At 41.4% G+C, this 21203-nt stretch overlaps 1 protein-coding gene across 8 annotated transcripts in view; it reads left to right on the forward strand.

Moving 5' to 3' along the window:
• The window catches only part of HYDIN (HYDIN axonemal central pair apparatus protein), a 346241-nt gene that overhangs the window by 100934 nt on the left and 224104 nt on the right, over positions 1-21203 (forward strand). For all 8 annotated transcript variants that reach the window (XR_015795149.1, XM_088135435.1, XM_088135430.1 and 5 more), the window contains exon 19: positions 6086-6324. Coding sequence is in view for 7 of the 8 variants with exons in the window: in XM_088135435.1 (XP_087991561.1) it covers positions 6086-6324 (239 nt within the window). In the remaining variant the exon portion in view is untranslated. The remainder of the gene's footprint in view (positions 1-6085; positions 6325-21203) is intronic.

Below are 21203 nucleotides of genomic sequence, written 5' to 3' on the forward strand. Positions count from 1 at the left end.
TGTTTGTTAACAGCTTGTGCCATGATTATATGAGAAGCCCTCCCATGAAATCATCTAGAGACACGCAGCACTTGGAGTAGTGGAGGTTCCATGAAGAGGTATAGATGAATATTTAGCAACTTAAATGAATAAGTAAAAAGAATACCCTAGCTGTAGCTGTCAGCCAGTGGCATCCAAGAAGTCTAGGAGAAGGTAGACAAGAGCTTGTCTGTCTTTTTCTTACAACTGAAGGTATCGTGAATATGTGCTTCTAATCAGTATATGTATAATCGTACAGCACATATATACACTCAACTCAATAGCTGCATTTGTATCACATACTTAATTTGATTACTGATTTAACCGTTTTTCTGGGTTTGTACAATATAGCAGCCATAACCCAACCAAAGAGGCTGGTTTTGCACAATATGCTAACCTCTCCACAGCAATGGATAGTGATGTCTGCTAATGTGATTTACAACTCTTTGGGGCAGGCCTTGACAAAAAACATTTTGCTGATAATTTCTAAGTGATTATATGAATATTGGATGTGAAGCTGGGATCTGACACTCACTTTCCCCTCCCATGAAATAGGAATAAGAAGGGGTTGAGAAGAAGAAAGAAAAGGACTATGGATCATTTTTCACATAATACAACATACTTCACACATAAGTTATGTGATGGTAGTACAACCAGTATCAGTCTTAGTCCACCATCTGACTAGATGTTCATGGATAATGTAGGTGAAATGCAGTTCTATTAGTTGTTCAAATAGCTGTTCGTTAGAAAAATACATTGTTGATATTTTATTTATTTATTTATTTATTTATTTATTTATTTATACATACACTTATCCCCGCCCATCTCCCCGCAATGGGGGACTCTGGGCGGTTTACATCGTTAAAACAATAAATACATGATTAAAATTTATAAAAAAACACACACATCTACACAGATGGAAAGAAGAGAAAAAAATCCAAGAGGCTGATGGAAGCCACACTAGGCTTCTAGGGGGCTAGCCAACCCCATTTCTGACAACCTCCCTCCCCACCCCAGGCCAGATGGCAGAGCCAGGTCTTCAAATCCCTTTGAAAGGCCGGGAATGAGGGGGCCTGTCTCACCTCCGGGGGCAAGATGTTCCAAAGAGCGGGGGCTACAGCAGAGAAGGCCCGCCTTCTGGACCCTGCTAGTCGGAGTTCTTTTGCCAATATACTAAAACACAACCTCTTCCCTCCAGAGCTGTATACTTCTTCTCAAGATTTATCTTTGAGGGTTCAGTTGTGGGCATGGGATCACTTTAATCCTACTCAATGTGGATGGGAGAAACGGGGATGGGAGAAAATGGGAGAAAGAAAGCTTCAGCTGTACTGAGAAAGCTACGTTTCTCTCACAAAGGGTGTGCTGGAGCAGTTTCAGAAATGATTATCCACTCTCTGTTAATTATTGTCAACATTTCTTCAGGAGAACAAATTATACAGTCAAAAGAGCAGCCACAAAAACCCAACCCATCATTGGAATCTCTCTCACAAAGATGATTAGCCAAAAATTTGATTGTATTTTAGTACCACTACAGACACCATTACTGGACAGGTAGATACAATGATTGGAGAATATGGTTACTGGCCACTAGCCTTCTCCAGTTATAGTTTCAGTTCCAAGCTGAAATGGGATATAGCTTGGTAATAGGTGGAAGTTATACTATATTCTCAAAGTAAACTAACATTCATTTTCCAAAGCAACACTCTTGACTTGGGGGCTTGGATCCTGGCAGAGAACAAACAAAGAATACAAAATGAGAAAAGATAGCAGAAAAGGGGGAAAAAAAACCCTACCTTATCTTGTATCAATAGTTATTGGTTTACTAATGAATACACAATTATAATACAATCAGTACAAAATATTATTGTAAAAATCACAAAATCTCTGCCATTGTAACACACATTGCTGCATCCTTTGATTAGTAGAAAACAGATGGATCACACGTTTCTGACAACCTTTCCTTTACATCTGGAATAATATCACATTTCCAGTTTCTCAAAATGTTTGAGAAAAGTTTGGAAAATGAACATATGGCCACTGAATTGGAAACTATCACTGTTCATTCCATTGCCAAAAAAGGGTGACTCCAAGGACTTCTGCAGTTACCGCACAATTGCCCTCATCCCTCACACTAGCAAGATTCTCCTTAAGATCATACAACAACATCTGGCACTGTGATGGAATGTATCTACAAAGGGGGAGGTGGTGTGATGGAATGCAGTAGAGATCCAGGTTCTCAGGAACAAGGAGCGCATTTCAGGGAGGAAACAAGAGGCAACATAGTCCAAAGCAGGAGCATGGGAAGAAGAGACTTAAGATAGCCACTCCCTAGATTCTCCCAGAGTATATCTATTAGGTTAGCATAGTACAGATTTAGTCTGGCAAGATTCTATCTATATGGTGTAAGCAATAAAGAACTGAACTTGGCTGGATTGTTTCCCTGTTGTCCTTGGGCTGGGCCTGACGGGCACCAACCATCAAAAGGGAATTACCAGATGTTCAAGCTGGCTTCAGAAGGGGCTGTGGCACTTGTGATCATATTACAATTCTATGCTGGATCATGGAAAAATCTCAAGAATATCAAAACATCTACATCTGCTTTATTGACTACAAGAAAGCCTTGGATTGTGTCAATCATGACAAGCTGTGGAGAGCTTTAGAAGACCTGGGAGTGCCAACACATCTGGTCAAAGTTGGTGCAGACACTGTACACAAATCAGGAAGCCACTGTTCGAACACCATATGGAGACACTGATTGGTTCAAGATAGAGAAAGGAGCATGGCAAGGTTGCAATCTTTCACCTTTCTCATTCAACCTGTATGCTGAAGTGATCATGAGGAATCTGGAACTTGAAGAATCAACAATCAGAGTAAAGATTGGAGGAAGGATTATACAACTCTCCTCTCAAAAACCAAAGAAGGCCTGAAAGATCTGATCAAAAGGATGAAAGAAGAAAGTGAGATCTTTGGCCTCTTCTTGAACATCAAAAAGACCAAGCTCATGACCACTGCAAGGAATGGAAATGTCAAAATAGCAGTTGACAGTTAAGAGATTGAATGTGTGTAAGAATTCACTTTCCTAAGATTGCAGATCGATCAAAGCAGGGAATCCAGTCCAGAAATAAAGTGTCGAATCCCACTAGGTCACATAGCAACGATGAGCATGAATCGAATAAGGAAAAGCAAGGGCATCGGCCCGGCAACTAAATGCATATGAGGTCGCATCTTCATTCCCGTAACTGCCTGACCATGTTAGACCATGAACAAACTAGACAGGAGGAAAATCAACTCATTGAAGCTGTGAGGTTGGAGAAGGCTTCTGCGCATTCCTTGGACAGCAAAAGTGACCAACAATTAAGTTTTGAAGCGTATAAAGCCAGACATATTGCTGGAGGGCAAAACCACAAAATTCCGCCTTATTTATTTTGGCCATGTCATGCAATCAAACTCACTGGAAAAGGCACTCATGCTTGGAATGGTCAGTGGTAAAAGAACGAGGCTGCCAAAACCACGGTGGCTAGACACCATCAAAGCCAGCACCAACCAGAGCATAAAGCAACTGAAAGAAGCCATATAAGATCAGAAAATGTGGAGAAAGCTGGTCCATAGAATCGCCAAGAATCAGACACGATTGAATGGATAACATGATCATCATCACCATGCTCAATACTGCCATAATTCCTGATAAACAGCCAAATTCCAAAGCATTGGTATATGGCTCAACATACACAAGTTTAATATATCATCATCATCATCATCATCATCATCATCATCATCATCATCATCATCACATTAACATTTTTAACACTTAAAGATTTTCCCATAAATCTGCTTATACAGTGCCTAGTGGTTTTGTATAATGCAGTTGCTAGCCATTCTTCAGTTGTTAACAGACTGCTAGCTTGTGGCCATAGATCTCTGCAGCATATGCTTTTCTACTGCTATTTGCCCTTGCCACTGTGGATTTCTTCACATTGCTGTTGACTGCTGCTGTTTCCTGTTTCAGATCCTATTGTTTTGGGTTTCCATAGTACCCTGCGATTCCATGAAGTACTCAGCTATAGTCACTGCACATTCTGGCCTACAGGGAGTTTGTGTCTTGATAATTATATTCTTGTTGCATATAGAAACTCTAGAATGTACCATCACCATCACCTGTGCTAATGCTTCATATTTTAGATTGCCTAAACCTCTTTCTGAATGAGCAAATGCCTACTTTGGCAACTCCTTTCATATAGTGTTCTGTCAGTTGTAAATGATTACTTCAAGCTAAGAAGAGTAACAATCGAAAATGAAAGCAAAGTAAGTACTTCTTGGCCAGATCTCAGCTTGGTCTGTGAACTTTGCCTCAGTTGGTTCTTCTTGGCCCTGCTTCAGTGGTTCTACCTCCTCCTCCTCCTCCAAATTTTGTCAGGAATAAGCATGACAGATGAAGGAGTAATTAGCTCTTTTATGCCTGCATGTTCTTATGGACTAGACATCTTCTATAGGTCTTTCTTGTCACTTCATGATGGCTGAGGCCTTAGCAATTTTCTCTGCTGTCAACACTCTCACAAAGACTTTTTGATTGCAGCCCATTAATGAATTATTTCCTTACGACAGTAAAAAAGGCTTATTCACCAGTCAGATCTCTGAACTCTGCTCTTAGTGGCACAGAAGACATTTCCTTCGAGCAATTGCCACTAACTGTACAGAAGACAGTGACCTCCTGTTGGAGGTTTGCCTGTCTCCAGCATTAATGGATGGAAGAAGCTGAAAACAGAGCTTTTCTGGATGGCTTTTAGGATCTGACACCATGTATTGTTTTGGGCTGTTTTACTGCCTTTGTAAGATTTCTTTATTTGGTTATTGTGTTTTATTTATTATTGTGAGCTGAGAGTCTTCCATGAGTACAGTTGGATATAAATTTGATAAATAAATAATGTTGGTTGTTAAAAACCTCAGCCATCTGAATATTTTATAAAGCCAAATAGTGTTGTTATGTTAAATTCTGTAACTTCTTAGAGTCAACCTTGTGACAGCTCCATTACAAAATGTTCTGCAATTCCACCATTCCATAAAGTATTATAGATTGCCTCATTGCCTAATTGTGAGCCACCCAGAGTCACCCTCTGGGGGAGATGGGCAGCATACAAATGTAATTAATTAATTAATTAATTAATTAAATTAAATAAATAAATTTCTCTATTGTAATTGGCTGATCTCATGTTTTCCCACTGCTTGGATATTTTTAATATGGTTTCAACTCCCTTAGGATTTGGGTTACAGCTTATAGTGTCCATAGTCTCCATTTCGGTTCACTAAGAGTCTTCCTGTTGTCTGGCTGGTTCTTATGGAAACCCTTGTGAACTAATGGCTACAATTTAGGGAGGTAAATTTCTGTTCTGTCTGTCCCCGGTGCCTGAGGGACCTAATTAGGTTTCAGAGGGAGCTTGGTGAATTTCCTGGGACTCTGCTGCTGTAGAAGAATGTATCTCTGGCCTTGAGAAGGGCATGGGAGAGGAATAATGGTTTCTCAGTCCTGGGAAAGTAGAAAATGTGAGAAAAAGACTCAGAATATCCACAACTTGATCTTGTTGTCCTTGAAAAGGAGCAGTGAAGGTTTTGGACAGGCTTTGAAGATCCTTGTCAGCCCTTCAAGTAGACCAGGTCAAGAAACAAAACTCAGCTACTTCAGAAGTGCGACATAACTGTAGTATGATATATCAAAATAATATATCATAAGAATATATGAAATATATCAAAATCTTGCAGAACTGTGGAGTCCTTGGGGTTCTCTGAGCTTGGTTGTTTTCTTGCAAATGTTTTGTTACCTGGCTAGGTAATATCTTCAGTGCTAGAATGGGATGGGGTTTGCTCTTTGTTTATATACAGTGCCACTTCAGAGTATCCTTGATATGTTTTGTTTATCAATTCTTGGCAGTGAAAGTAGACATATTTTAATGGGTGGGATGATTTTTACTCTGATTTGACATATTTGTATTTCCTTAAAATGTACTTGCCTTTTAAAGTATTGAGATCTGGCACATAGGAGTTGGTTGATTGTATATCTTTTATTGTATTTCAGGCTCGTGCTCCTTCACTCTGGAGAATTGAGCCCAGTGAAGGGATTATTCCTCCAGAGGTGGAAATGTCACTTACTCTAATAGTTAATTTGGATGATACTGTACTGTTTCAGGACAAAATCAGCCTGGCTATAGAGAACAGTAATTCCTATATTATTCCAGTCCAGGCCACAGGCATTGGAACTACGATTGTCACAGACAAGCCATTTGCTCCTGCCATCAATCTGGGACCCCATTTCAGGTAGGTATTCTTTTCTGCACTTGTCTATAGCTAACGAGAAGCCAGTGGGTTCTGAAACACACAGAAAGCTCAATCAAGCTTAGGCAGTCCAAATTTTGTTAGGTAAGTAGAATCCAGTCAAGGTTAATATTGCTCAGAGGTTCCTCAGTTGGGTTCATTCCTGGGCCTGAATCTCTTCAACATTTTCATTAACAATTAGGATGAAAAGGTAGAGGGAATTTTATGAAATTAGTAAATGATGCAAAACTGGCTGAGATATGTTATACCCTAGAAGACAGAAGCAAAACTCAAAATAATCTGTAAATTGATAGGTTAGAGAAGTGGGCTGAATAACAATGCAATTTAACAGGCACAATGCAAAGTTCACTTCAGAAAAAAATAAAATGCAATGATATTATATGGGAGATACCTGGTTTGGTAATAGTATATGTGAAATGGAACTTGGAATAGTACTTCATCACAAGCCAGATACAAGTCATGAGTGTGACCTAGTTTCTAAAAAGGCAAATGCAATCATAGGCTGCTCATTCAGAGAAGCTGCAACAGATGCAGCGAAAGGCAATGAGAATGATTATGGAATAGAAAAGACATGAGGGGTATATAATAGCACTTTTTTGTATGTTTGAAGAGGAATCATCCAGAAATGCTCCATACAATAGGACATGGATTTAAATTATGGGAGGCAGATTTGGATTCCTACAGTAAGGAACACAGTAGCCTGAATGGTGCTTTCCAGCTCTCATTGAAAGGGCAATTGAATCCAAACTTTCAATATTCAGGATGTCTGCAGATGTGCTATTGAGCGTGAATGTGCTCCTCCTCCACCCCACCCCTCCTGCACACAGGAATATAAGGAGGAAGAAGCAGTGGCAGAAGCAGTCTTCTTAAGATATGGTCAACTTCATTTCCTGTGGAGGAATTATCAAAGTGTGATACTTGGAAGATAGTACGGCCATAGAATTTGCCATTAATTGTGTGTTGTTTTTCCTTAACCACTCTCTGAAAAACCTTGGTTACCAGAGGCAGCTGCTAGCACTTCCCACTTGTCTGAAACCCTCCACATAGCTGACTTGCATTCTTGCAGTTTAACAGCTTCATGTATCTTGTTAGGGCTTTATTACTTCAGGTAGCTGATTGCTTTTTGCTGAGTTTACAGTGCTGCCTTTTAAACAATTCCACTACATTATAAACATATAAAATTGGGATTCAATCTAAAATCCCTTCAAATCCTGCTTCAGCAGACCCCTTCCTTGCCCCTTTATGGATTCATACTGGGTGGTTTTCTTCTGTGTTCTTTTCTTTCTTTGGGGGAGGGACTCTTTCACCTGATGGCTTTGTTCCCCCAAAGCCCAAGTTTGAAACATATGAAGAGGGGAAATCAAGGAGTGTTTCTCCACCCCTTTCTTCTTTATTAAGGAGGAAATGAAGGAGGACCTGAAGAGAAGCACATCGTCTGGGTGACTCATATCTGCCATATGTGGAAATTATTTTGTATCAATTTGTATGTGCATATTTTCTCCTGAAATGTAATATCTTAAATTTCTCCCTGTTAAAGGACATTTTGTTCCTCTCAGCCCAATCTTCCAACCTGCTCAAATTAGACTGCAATCTCATTCTGTTGTCTTTGTTCTGCTGTGATGGCCAGATCTCTCAGGCATCTCCTGTAAATATGATAAGTAGCCCAATCCTACCATCCATTAATAAAAATAATACTGGCCCCAACACATATCCTTGCAGGACCCCATTGGCTACTACGCTCCAATTCAATGGAGAGCTATTAATCCTAAATCTCTGAGCACAGTTAGCCAGCCAGTTAGGACCCATCCAAAGCATACTTTAGCAGCTTATCAGTGAGAATGTCATGTAGAACCTTGGCAAAAGCTTTGCTGAAATCAAAAAGGATTATGTCACTTGCCCTGTTTAGTTACCTGTCAAAGAAGATGAGATTTGTCTTCCATTATTCATTTTTGAAAAGCTATATTGGCTCTTAGCAATCTTGGCATTGCCTTCAAGAAAAAGAATGGTGATTCCTGGGTATCCTATACAAGTCAAAATAAAAAACCAGATAAATACAAATTTGAAAGTCTTTATTGTTGTGTGGTAATTAGTCAGAGAGCACTTAAGACTTGCCTTGAAATTTGAGTCATCAGCAATCTGCTAGCAGGACAGAGGTAAAAATACAAGAACTGTCCATAACAGTTCAGGGTTCTAGCACCAGAGAACTGCATGAGACAGTTTGAATGTCAGGCCTAAAATCCTTGGCAGGTCCAGGAGCATCAGAAATGCAGGTTCAGAATCAGAAGGTGTTCCAACAGAGGGGCAAGGCCCTTGAGGCTGGCTGGGCTGAGAACAAACACTAGTTAATTATCTCTTTAGAAGAAGGCTTGTTTTAAATATGTCATTTAAGGTTAAAAGAGGTAGAGTGGGAGACCTAGTTCTCAAATTGGTAAGTCTATTAATCATTTCCAAAATAAGTAGCAGGTTTCTCAACTGAAAGTAGAGTCCTCACTGAATTCTTTTTACTATTACTTTACTATTTTTCTTAATAAATCTTCATAATCAGAGCTCTGAGAGTTTTCTTGAGATTAACCAGTTCCTGTTGAGTCTAGGCTGCCCCCTGAGAAGCCTAACAGATATTGGCATTTTCTATATAGAAAAAAATGAATATAAAGACGCTATTTTTGCAGACATTCTGCTTTACACTTTCCAAATACCACATTATTCACAAAGCTTTGGGAAGGCCCTAATTACACATTACCTTAGAGTTTCAACACATCTTCTGAGGTAGCCCAGTTTAATTCATGAGTTGACCAAATCTGACGTACAGTGGTACCTCAGTTCATGAACGCTTCTGTTCACGACCAATTCGGGTCACGAACAGCACCGCTCGCAAAATTTTGCTTCCGTTCGCGAACGCCGGATCGGGTGATGAACAGGATCCGTGGCCATTTTCCCTGCCATGACACGTGGTTGTGGCTTCCTGTAGGGAGGGGGATTCTCCCTCCAAGCAATAACTGCCTCCCCACCCGCCTTCCTGTCCTCCACGCCAGAAGTTGTGTTGAGCAAGGTTAGCATTCTTTCTCTTCGTACTGTATTTTGTTTCATATTTTTGCGGTTTAAAAAACAACAACATATGATTCAGCATGGATTAACCGTAATTACATTGAACCTTATGAGAAAATTTGATTCGGGTCGCAACCAGAGTTGCGGAACGAATTAAGTTCATGAACCGAGGTACCACTGTATATCCTTAACTGATGGAGATCTTCATGAATTAAGGATCCTATGAAGACTCAGGCTTGGGAAGAGATTTGTCACTATGTCCTTCAGGGACTTACATAGTTTGCTTGTATCTACAATGGAAGGAGTCTAATAGAAGGTGTAGAAGCCTTACAGTAGCAAATTTCAGTTGAAATCTGCCCCAAGGACAGGATTCTCATCCTTATATATGCACAGACAAATCCATACACACTTCCATGTACAAGGATAATACCAAAGATGAAGATTTAGGAAGGATAAGACCCCCCCGCCCCAGCTATCACTGCCACCCCACCACTTTTAGACCATCATTCCTGTTCTCAGGCAGAATTTGAAAGCAAACCTAGACTTCATCTGAATCGAGGAATGATGATCAGAAGGTGATATTCCTAATAACTTGTAATCCATTTTCAGCCTTATGTAGGCAAGAATCTCAAGTTTCCTTCTATGAGAGCTAGTTCTCAGATTGACAAGAAGTTGAGCAGCTATTCCTGAAACAATTAACTGATACAGTGTGCTCCTCCTCACAAAAGAGACAAGCTTCTTCCCCTTTACATTGAACACATGATTTTAAATATTTTCACTACTTATTCAGCCTAAGAAATATTTTACTTTCAACCAGCCAGGTCTCCTTGCCAGATTCACACAAATGAGCAGATTCCTGTGGCAGACTTATCACATCCAAATCATCAGCGACTTTAAGGATGTTAGTTCGTGGCCTCCTAACCAGGAGAGTGAACAATGGTCATGACCCTGCAGATAAGAGCCATAAAAGCCTATGCTCCAACTGCAATAAATCTGCAAACCATGCCAACAGCCTAAGCACACATTGAGGGAGGAAGTTAAATCTCTAAATATAGAACTTACTAACTGCGGGGGGAGGGAACCTAGCAGATATCAAAGCAAAAATTCTGACATCTCACCCAGACCCTCCCAGTGCTGGCAGGGATATGGGAGTCCAGCACCAATTTAATGCATGGGCCTCATTGAGCTGCTCATTCCCCAAACATCTCACACCATCGCTTCTCCTTTAGACATGCCAAAAGCTGTCAGCACACTATTATGACTGCCTCACCAATAACATGGAAAATGACACACTGACTTCTCTGAGAGTTTTATACAACAATATTTAAGGAATCATTGCAATCTCCAAGTAGCTGATACCCAAACTGCCTTGTAAGCCAATCCCAGACAAGCTCTGTCCTCATAGCAACCCAACTTGGAGGTTTGTCATCTGCTCCCCCATCTCAGGAGCTTCTCCTGGCCTTGAAGGAACCTCTTTCTTCACTGGACAAGCCAAAGGAGGTTCCCCCTGCTAAAGAGATGAGATCTCTGCTTGCCAGTGACCCCTATTTTGCTGCCTGTGCTGCACTGATTTTTCTAGCCCCCCTGCCAGAACTACAAGCTTCCCTGACCCCTCATGAGGAGAGGTGAGACCTGATAGCCAAACAGATGGCAGAGAGGGGAGAGCAGGAACTTGATGGTGCCCCAGCTCCCTCCCCACAGCCATTGTTGGCTAACATTAAGTTACTGCTTGGCTAACATTAAGCTACTGGTCCTGCAAAGATTATTCACCCAGCCCCTGGTTTGCAGTACAGCCTCTTGACATTGAAGTGATCAATATAAGGTCACTCTTCTAACCTGGAATGTCTATGGATAGTTTGCATCTGCCAGAGTTCCTTGTTTTACTATAATTTTTATTGAAGATTTTTTGCATGAATGAAAGACAAATATGAAAATGTATATAAAGAAAAATTAAGAAACAGGAAAAAGAAAAAGAAAAAGTGTAAAAGACTGCAGATGAAAGAAGGAAAGAAAGAATTAAAGAAGCTATGTCTGATTTTCATTGCAGCAGTTACAATCCATCCTCCTTCTCTAAGATTATACTACATAGTTCCCCTCTATCCCTCTATCCCATATTCAACCCTTTTTAAACTACAATTCCAAAAGTCAACAACTCATTTTTTCCATTTTCAGCAAAATGCCCATAAAGGTCTTTTATAAAAGTACTTAGTTTTATTGATCGAACAGATCAATTCTGCCATCTCTGCAAACTCTACCATCTTCCCAGTTCATTCGTCCGTTAGCAAAGGCTATACCTATAGCTCCCAATGTAGTAGCCTCTTCCTCAATCTCTTGTTGCATTTGTTGTGCCAATCCTTTCTTTTGATCCACTTGCACTTTTGAATTGTTGAGATGTTGTTGTAGAACCTGGTCTCTTGCCTTCTTCCTGACAAAGTGCACAAATATATCTCTTGGTAGTTTTGCATATCTTGTATTAATCCTGTACACTTTGTCCACTTCTTTGTCCCATTTCAAAAATTTTACTAAGGATTCAACAACCCTCTCTTTCTAATATCTTCACCAGGTTCCTCTGGACCTACTCTCAGTCTAGAACAAAACTTTATCTCTTAATTCTGGCAGTGCCAAATTATTCAATTCTTTTTCCATTTCTCTTTTTCCTTTAAATTGTTTAACCTCTCCACTCAACTGTATTGCAGATTCTTTAAATTCTTTTCTTCATCTTTTCTTAGATATTTGCAAATCTTTCCTCTGTTCTCCTTTCAAGTGAAGCCAGATCTCTTTTAACTGATGTGATCACTCAGTCACTGATGCTGTCACTAATGCTGTGACATTCTTCTCCATTTCTTCAAACATCTTTTGCAAAATCTCTGGCATAATTCCTTCCATTTTTCTCTTTTAATTTGTAATTCAGAAAAGAGAAGTAGAAAACAAAGAGGCTTTTTAAAAAGTCTTTAGTTCTTTAATACCTTTTGGCACTCCGTAGTTCTATAGTCATATGGTCTTTCATAGCTGCCAGTTTCCCTTTTCTCTTTGTTGATAGAAATCAAATAATCAAAATCAAAGTTCAAATAATCCTCTTTCCAACAGAGGCATGTATTATTTATTTAATTAGTTCAAAAGTACTTTAATAAGCAATATTCCAAATTCAGCTATCTCCTTAATCCATTTTAAACATTCCTGGTTTCCATTCTTGGCAAACTTTTTGCTTTTAATTATTTTTAAATCCATATAATTATTTATTTACTTTTACTTTAATCCTTGGGGTAGAGGTGCACTCACAAGGGTTTAGGTATTCTACTGGTCTGAAGATCTCTATAACTTTAAAAATTTTCCCACTCCAGTGTGCTCTAGAAAGTGGAGTGGGCGAACTCAGTGTCCTTTAAGCAGGCTCTGCTTGAAGCTGTGAACTTGATCTGTCTTCCATGGCTCCCAGCACTCCACCCGCAAGTCACCCGCAGGGCTTACTCATGAGGAGCTGCCTTCTGGAGCACAGGTGGGTGATCTCACGGCTTTTCCTTGTCTGGAAAAGCTCCGCAGGTCTAGGCTCATTGCCCAGCCGCCTTTCTCTACCTTGGCATTATCTCCACATTGCGAAGGCATGTTAGTTTGGCATTTCTCCACCTGGAAGTCTGGATTTAATTCATTTGCAACTGAGGCTGAACCAAGGATAAAGCATGAAAGAGCAAAAGGAGGCTTGGGGGTCTGGTCACTACTCTACGTGCCACATCAGGACCTCTCCTCCCACTCAAGTTGTATACCATGCAATGTTAATCAAGCTCACCTGCTGCACCCTGCTGGTAATTAATGCTTCACTGCCCTCAGTGAGGCAGAAACCCAGATCCACTGACTCCAAATGTACTTGTGATCTGGGAGGGGACCTCAATGCTAGGTAGAGTCCCCACAACCACACTCTCTATGCACAGCATGTGTCCCCCTCCCAACCCTGAGGAGGATGGATTCCTCCTCATCTATTGCTTAAAAGATCAGAGATGAAACTTTGCAGACCTCTGCCTGGCTCAAAAGGCCTTCAGGTTAAACCTCCACATTTTAAATAGTGCTTTTGTGTCAGCCCCACAAGGTAGACCAGAACAAGAAACAGATGCCACATGTCCCTAAAACTACTTTTAGTAAGACTGGCCAATCTTGCAAGTCTGAATGTGCTTGTCCTCCTCTCTCTTTTATCTTCATGTGAATTTGAGTAGTGTCTGAGAGGCTTTCATGCCCCTCCCCCCTCATTTGGGTTTCTGCAGTGTTTATCTGCTTGTTGCCTTGGTAATGGATCTTCCCTCTCCATCAAGATCATCCTTTTTACTCTTTACATCCAGCTGAATTCATCTACTTATCTGGCTCCAGAATATTACTGACTATATAATTATCTCGAGGGACCTACCTACTCCCTTATGCTAGGATCCTAGAAGTTTATCTCTAAATTTGACAGTGATCACTTCCCAATCTTGCTCCAGTTAAAATTCTTCCCTTAAGAGGCACTTACTGAGGACTACTACCACCAATGCTTTATGATGCCAGCAGGAAGAAGTTACTGCTGAGCCAAGTGAGCCTCTCAGCTTTGTCAGATGATAACTAAGCTACTGGCCTCAGATTGCCTTCAGTGTCCTGACATCACCATCCAAGCCATGTTTTGACAAGGACTGTAAATGTCAAAAAAGCTCTTGCTACTGCTTTCCAGGCTCACATATCTATCACATATCACAACAGCTGCATTGGACGTCCTCCACTGGAAGAGACACTATAAACAATTCCTGGCATGGAAGAAAAGGGAAGCCATGAAAAACAACTGGACTTAACTCATTCAGGCTGTCAAATCCAAGGACTCAGCCTTATTCTGGCATATCACATTAGTTCTCATAGTAACGTTCCATCCATAGTGGACTGTGGCATCCCCCCTGGGACCTGGAAGACATATATTCAGGAACTCTACACGGATAACCTGTGGAAAATGGATGTCCTGGCCAAGCTATAGAAAATTTGCCAACATGAATACCAGTGACAGTGTCAGAGATCAAGAATCTTGTTGCCCAGCTAAGGCCAGGGAAGTCCCCAGAGGAAGACTTAATCCCACCAAGGACCATTAAAAATAACCTGAACTTCTGGGCCCCCACCCTGGTCTCACTCTTTATCTGCATGAACACCTATGGCCAAGTCCCTAAGGATTGGAGGTTTGCAATCATTGTTCCTATATATAGGGAAAAAGGATGGTCCTGCTAAATATAAACCAATTAGCATCTTCAACACAATCAGCAAGCTCTATGCAAGACATCTACAATGGAAATTCCAGGACTGGCTGGAACAAGCAATATACTCACAGAGGAGCAGGCTGGCTTTATGGAAGGCCAATCACCCATTGGTCACCACATTATATTCCAGCATCTCATTGAAAAATACCCTTCCTGTAACACGACTTCCCTCTATGCCACTTTCATAGACTTTAAAGCAGTGTTTGACTCTATATCCTAAGCTAAATTGCGAGAGAACCTCCTCAATTGACTGATGTTTACTTCATCTAATACATATGCTACATGAAGGCACATCACTCAGAGTAAGATGTAATCCCAGGCCATTTCACCAGTGCTGTTGAAGCTGAGAAAGGCTCCAGGCAAGGCTGCATATTTGCCCCACTCTTATTCAGTTTCTATATTAACTCCATGGTAGGCCATCTCCACAACATGGACTTTCATTTCCCAAAATTTGTGGGAAGACTCATTTCTATTGTGCTCTGTGAGACAAAGCATGATACTTTCAATAATGCCTATTGGCCTTAAAAGAGCACTGGGGGAACAGTACTGCAAGAAAAACCAGCTAGAACTCAGTTATCAGAAAATTAAAGTTATGGCATTTGCCTAAAGGCCCAAGAGCCATTTGTGGAGCATAGATGGCCACAAGATTGATCAGCCCTCCTGTTTCAAGTGTCTGGGATTAGCCCTTCATTCTGCTGGTGGTAGGAAAGCCCATGAGGACTACATTGCTGAATAAACACAGAGGAGTTCATCTGTCATTTTTAAATAACTTAAGCAAGAGGTAGCCACTATATACCTGCAGCTCTTAAATTATTTGAAGCCAAGCCATGAACACAACTTCTCTATGGTGCCCAGCTGCACCACTAAAGCTTGTATAATCCAAAATTGTAAGAGCAGCCCTTCAACTCACTAAATGTGCCTATAATACCACCTTGATACTGGAGACAAATTTCATGAAAGTGGAGGCTACAGTGTGGATGGCCATACTCGGTGATTGGCTCAGGCTATCCTTTTTTCCCCTTGGCTTTGCCCCATTAACTATGAGTGATGATTTTCAATCCACATGGGAACAGGCAGTGGCAACTAAAATCTAATTCTTGGGTTTCTCTTCCAGTCTTCTACTTTAAGCTGGGGTATGATCAGGCCAAAACACTTATTAAACAGCATGTAATAGACACAGAGCTCCAATCAGACATAGCTAGGGCTCCAAACTTACTTGCCAGTGAATCCACTCTGCCTCCCCCATGGCATTTCTAATTGAACTTGAAGTACCTAAACCAAAAAGGGCCTTTACTTGGTCATGATATCATGCCCTCCCCTTGAAGGCTGTTATAGGAAGGCTCCATACTTGGAGTGATAATGCCCCTGCAACTCTGGGCACACAGAAAAAACAGCATGTCCTTCTCCAGTGCCTGTACACTAAGCTAGTCACACTAATCTCCTCTTACCGTTACTACATACCTACTATAGAGAGTAAGGAAGATGACCTTGCAAGTTTCATACTCTCTTTCAAGAGAGGCTGAAGATTTTGCCTTTGGTAGTACAGATGGCCTCTGATCCTCAGGGCAGCCCACTATCCTAAGCACCTTGCTGCAATGTTGTTGCAATACTGACAGCAGGTGGATTTACATATGACTAACTTTCAGAATGCAATGATGCAACTAACACAATAGTAGGGGCAGACTTTACCTCAGCCAGCAGCAGCACAGCAGCCTGGAGCACAGCTGGTATTTTTGTATTCTCATGGGAGTTTGCTAGAGAAGCTTGGAGGAGACCCAGGCCAGTTCCTGACCTTCATGACTCAGTGTAAACTGTTTATGGCAGATCGACAACCGGAGTTTCCCACAGATCTCACCAAAGTGACTTTCATGCTGAGTTTGCTGAAAGATGGGGCAGTCAAATGAGCCATACCTATCACTGAGAGCAATGACCCTGCTGGACAATTATCAAAACCTCATACAAATATTAGAGGTTCCGTTGATGATTCAGTGAGATGGCTGATCACCAGCCACATGGAACTGCCCTTGAAGACCACCTGGGAGCTTCAACTGGTCCAGAATGCGGTGGCATTACTAAATGAGCATGCCTCAGTATGCCCATGTAACACTTCAGCTTCGTGAGCTGCATCAGTTGCTGGTTTGCTTCTGGATGCGATTCAAGGTGCTCGTTGTTACCTACAAAGCCCTATGTTGTATAGCACCTGGCTGACTCGATCCTGCAGGGCTGCTGCACTCTGGCTTCCTTCGATTAAACAATGTCATCTCTCAGGACACTGAAAGCATGTCTTCTCTGTAGCAGCACCTACCCTCTGGAACAAGGACTCTTCACCCAGACTTTCAGCAAGGGAAAGTGAGACCCCTTGCTTCATTGTGTTTGCCGTCTTTTATCTTTATTTTTGATGTTTTATTGATTTTATTTTAATTTCCTTTATTTTTGTGAGCCGCCCAGAGTCACTGAGAGTGAGGCAGCATATAAGTTTAATAAATTATTATGGTTGGTTGCACAGTCAGCCAGATGTTTAGACTGAATTTGGCATTTTTATCCACCTATTGAATCCTTCCCAAGGACCTGGAATAGGCAGATGTTGTTGTTCGATTGTGTTAAAAATATTGTTGCAGAATATAAGCTGTTCCAAGTAAAGCTGCTTTTTGCAACTGACCGATGGTGATTTTGTCAACACAAGTGGTGTTCAAATGGTACTCCAGGTCCTTTGGGATTGCACCCAAGGCACCTATTACTATTGGTACTATCTTTGCTTTCTTTTGCCACAGTTGTTCTACTTCTATTTGCAGATCTTTATATTTTGTGATTTTCTCCAATTCTTTCTCTTCTATTGTGCTGTCTCCAGGTATTGCAGTGTCCACTATCCAGACTTTTGTCTTTCTTATCAACAATTGTTAAGTCTGGGGTGTTGTGTGGCAGATGCTTGTCTGTTTGAATTCTAAAGTCCCGGAGCACCTTAGCTTCTTTATTTTCTGTTACTTTGTCTGTTTTGTGGTCCCACCAATTCTTGCTTGCAGGCAAATGGTATTTCTTGCAGATATTCCAATGCACCATTGTTGCTACTTTGTCATGCTGTTGTTTGTAGTCAGTCTCTGCGATTTTCTTGCAGCAGCTAACTAGGTGGTCCACTGTTTCTTCATTTGCTGTCTGTTGCTGTCTTCTCAATTCTGGCTTTGTATGCATTTGTTCTTAAGGCTTAGTCTTCTGCAGCCAGAATTAACCTGTCAGAGTCTGCACACTGAGTTCCCAAGTTCAGTAAATCTGCTGGACTCTAATTGGTTCCATCAAAGATTTCTTTATTGAGAAGCAGCATACAGCATCTATAGATTGTTGAGTCTAAATTTCCCCAGCCTAAAGCTTTGCCTTTTAACCCCTCCCCCCCCCCACCTTCTTCTCTACTTTCCCACTTGAAATTCTTTGCGCCTCGTCCCGGGTCTCACGATGGGCTGACCTTGCTGGCACCTCTAGCTAAGATAACAGTTGCACCTGGCTCTGGTTGTTTTCATTCTCCCTCCCTCCTGACTTTTATGGCAGGAATCAGCAAGCAGGCATACAATTCACATTTCTAACATTTAACCCTATTAGCTATACATCACTATTCTACATTTTAACTCTACTTTCTATCAGCTTTAGTAGCTTGCGCAGATCCTGACATAACCTGCCTGTCTCTCTCTTCATCTTTCCTGCTCTTAGCCATTGCCAGGTTTTGTTATCTGCTTTGGCTGCTAATTTTTTTGTGTACTGGCCATGTAATGCTTTGCCTTGCCTTCTCTCTTTTCTGTTCTTCATTTGGTCTTACTTGTAGGCCAAGTCTTGTCAGTATTCAGTAAGCTTTCATGGTGTACTAGCTTCAGTGCATCTTCTTCACTGTCTTTCAGATATTCATAAATCATCATCATCATCATCATCATCATCATCATCATCATCACACAGAGCTTTTACTACTTCATGTGACTGCTTCCTTGCAAGTACCCATTGTCTTGGTAATCGAGTGGCTGCAGTTACATAATCCACATGTGGATTGGGTGAAAGGAACTATTTCGTTCCCATCCCCAAACTGCCAACAACACTGGTTGCAAGCCTTGTGCTCTTCCCCTCCCCCCAACACAGCGACTGGCCTACCTTGCCAGAAAAATACCCAGGCTCTGCAAATAATTTGAGAAGAAGAGGCAAGTTCATTGCCTTCCCATCGAGCATGTGATTGCATCATCAGTTTGAACCCAAGGGCCCAGATTCTGACGAAGAGACAGTATCCCATGTCTACCATTATTTAGCTAACCTGAGAAAATTATTTGGATGACAATGTAAAAAAAGGGTTTATTCTCCCTTCCAAATCTCTAGCATCTGCAACAATTTTTTTGTCCCTAAAAAAGATGGCAGGGGACTCTGAGGACAGTTTGTGACTATAGGCTTCTGAACCAGGCGACAGTTAGGGACCACTATGCATTACCTCTTATGTCTGATCTCCTGGACCACCTCCAAAGGGCACACATTTCTACAATTTGATCAGAATGATAGAGGGACATGAACACTTGATTGCATTTGATACCAAGTATGTCAAATTTGAATACATAGTGATGTGTTTTGGCTTGGTTAATTGTAAGGCAGTCTTCTCAAGATTCATGAATATGGTATTTTCTGACATTTTAGACAAGTATGTAGTGGTATACTTGGATAACATACTTTTTCTTGAGGATCCTTCCTTGTTTGAGATGCATGTCAGAAACGTTTTGAAGAGGCTCCACGAACACAAACCTTTTGCTAAGCTGGAGAAATGTGCATTTAACCTACTTCAATTGGACTATTTGGGTTATAGGGTCTCTACTTAAGGCCTACAGATGGACCCTGGAAAGTACAGTCCATACTTTTATGGCAACCACCTTATAATGTAAAGGATATACAGCATTTTCTGGGCTTTGCTAACTTCTGCCAGAAGTTCATCCCTAATTTTGCAGATCGCATAAAGCCACTTTTTCAAATCTTAAAGAAAGGTCATGAGTTCATATGGTCTACTGAAGAGCAGATGACATTTCAAGAATTAGAGCTTTTCAGTTCATAGCCACTGTTCTGGCACCCAGACCCCACCCCCCAGTTCATTGTGCAGACTGACACTTCAGATGTAGCAGTAGGAACAGTTGTCCAGGCAGAGAAGAAAGAAGGGGATGGATCTCCTGCTATGTGCATTTTACTCCAGTTTGCTTCTACCAACAGAATGGAACTATGACATCTTCAGTAAGGAATTACTTGTGGTAAAAACAGCTTTCCAACAATGGACACACTTTTGGGAAGATGCTGCCCACCCAATACAGGTATGCACAGACTACAAGAACTTAGAAGTCCTGCAGAAGGCACACTCTCTCACTCATTGACAAATCAGGTGGGCGCAGTTTTTCTCCTGTTTTGATCTTCATATCTTCTACATTCCTAGCTCACAGAATAAACTTCCAGATGCCCTGTCGTGGAAGTCTGAATATGACCTTCCCTACCCATCTCCCCAGTCACCATACTGCAGTCGGGCAACTTTGAATCTCCCCAGAGGCTATATCCTCCATAGAGGCTGGGAGAGCGGAGGCAGGCTGTTAAAGCTCATCCACAGTATGATGCTTATGCCAAAGCTCAGATGAATGACCTCCAGGGAGTCCTGCAAGATGATTTTCCACCTTTCAATGCTGGGGAGGGGCAGCTGTTGCCCAAAAACTGTTTATATGTTCCTCTTCTTTTAAGGGAAGATGTATTTCAACTCTGTCATGACAATAAGACAGCTGGCCATGGAATGTTTAAAACTCCGCATCGGGTCCTTAGGGACTTCTGATGGTTGTGAATGAGAGCAGACTTCAGGGATTATGTTTCATCTTCTCAAAACCAGCTGGCTTGCTGCAACCTCAAAGCTCCCCTTTCCGACTTTGGGACATAGTATCACTGGATTTTATTACTGATCTCCCCTGGTACAGGAGTGGACCAGCATTCTGGTAGTAGTGGATTTGTTTTACAAAGTTGGCCCATTTCATTCCTTACAAGGGCCTCCTGGGAGCTCAGGAAACAGAGGCCTGGCCAATTATCTGATTGCAGATCACAGTTAATCTGTCATCTCATCATCCAACATCAAATGGAGAATCTAATAGAAATACAGCAATATTTCAGATGCTGTGTCTTTTATCAACAAGACAATTGGCCTGAGCTGCTGCCACTTGCAGAACCTGCCCACAATTCAATACATTCCTCCATTGGCATTTGTCTGATTTGGGTGACTTATGGCTACCACCCCCATGTTTTGCCCTCCAGGACTCCTGGATTGGCAGTTCCTTTTGTGCAGGAGAGTCAAGCTGCTCTGTGCCTCTTAATGGAACAGCTGGATCTGGCAAAGGTGACATACATGTGGGGCGCAGATACAGACAAGAGGATGCTAAAATTGCTGGAGGGAATTTGGGGTGGCTTTCTACAGAGTTTTTGCCTTCCACCCAATCCTCCAATAAGCCAGACTTAAACTTTATTGTCCCCTTCCCAGTGGTTTGGCAAATGCATCTAGTGGCCTTTTGTTTGCAGTTGTCAGCATCAATG

Source organism: Python bivittatus, unplaced genomic scaffold (genome assembly GCF_059951505.1).
Source record: "Python bivittatus isolate LINGU-HERP-01145 unplaced genomic scaffold, Pbiv_v1 ctg000170_np1212, whole genome shotgun sequence".
Taxonomy (NCBI): Eukaryota; Metazoa; Chordata; class Lepidosauria; order Squamata; family Pythonidae; genus Python; species Python bivittatus.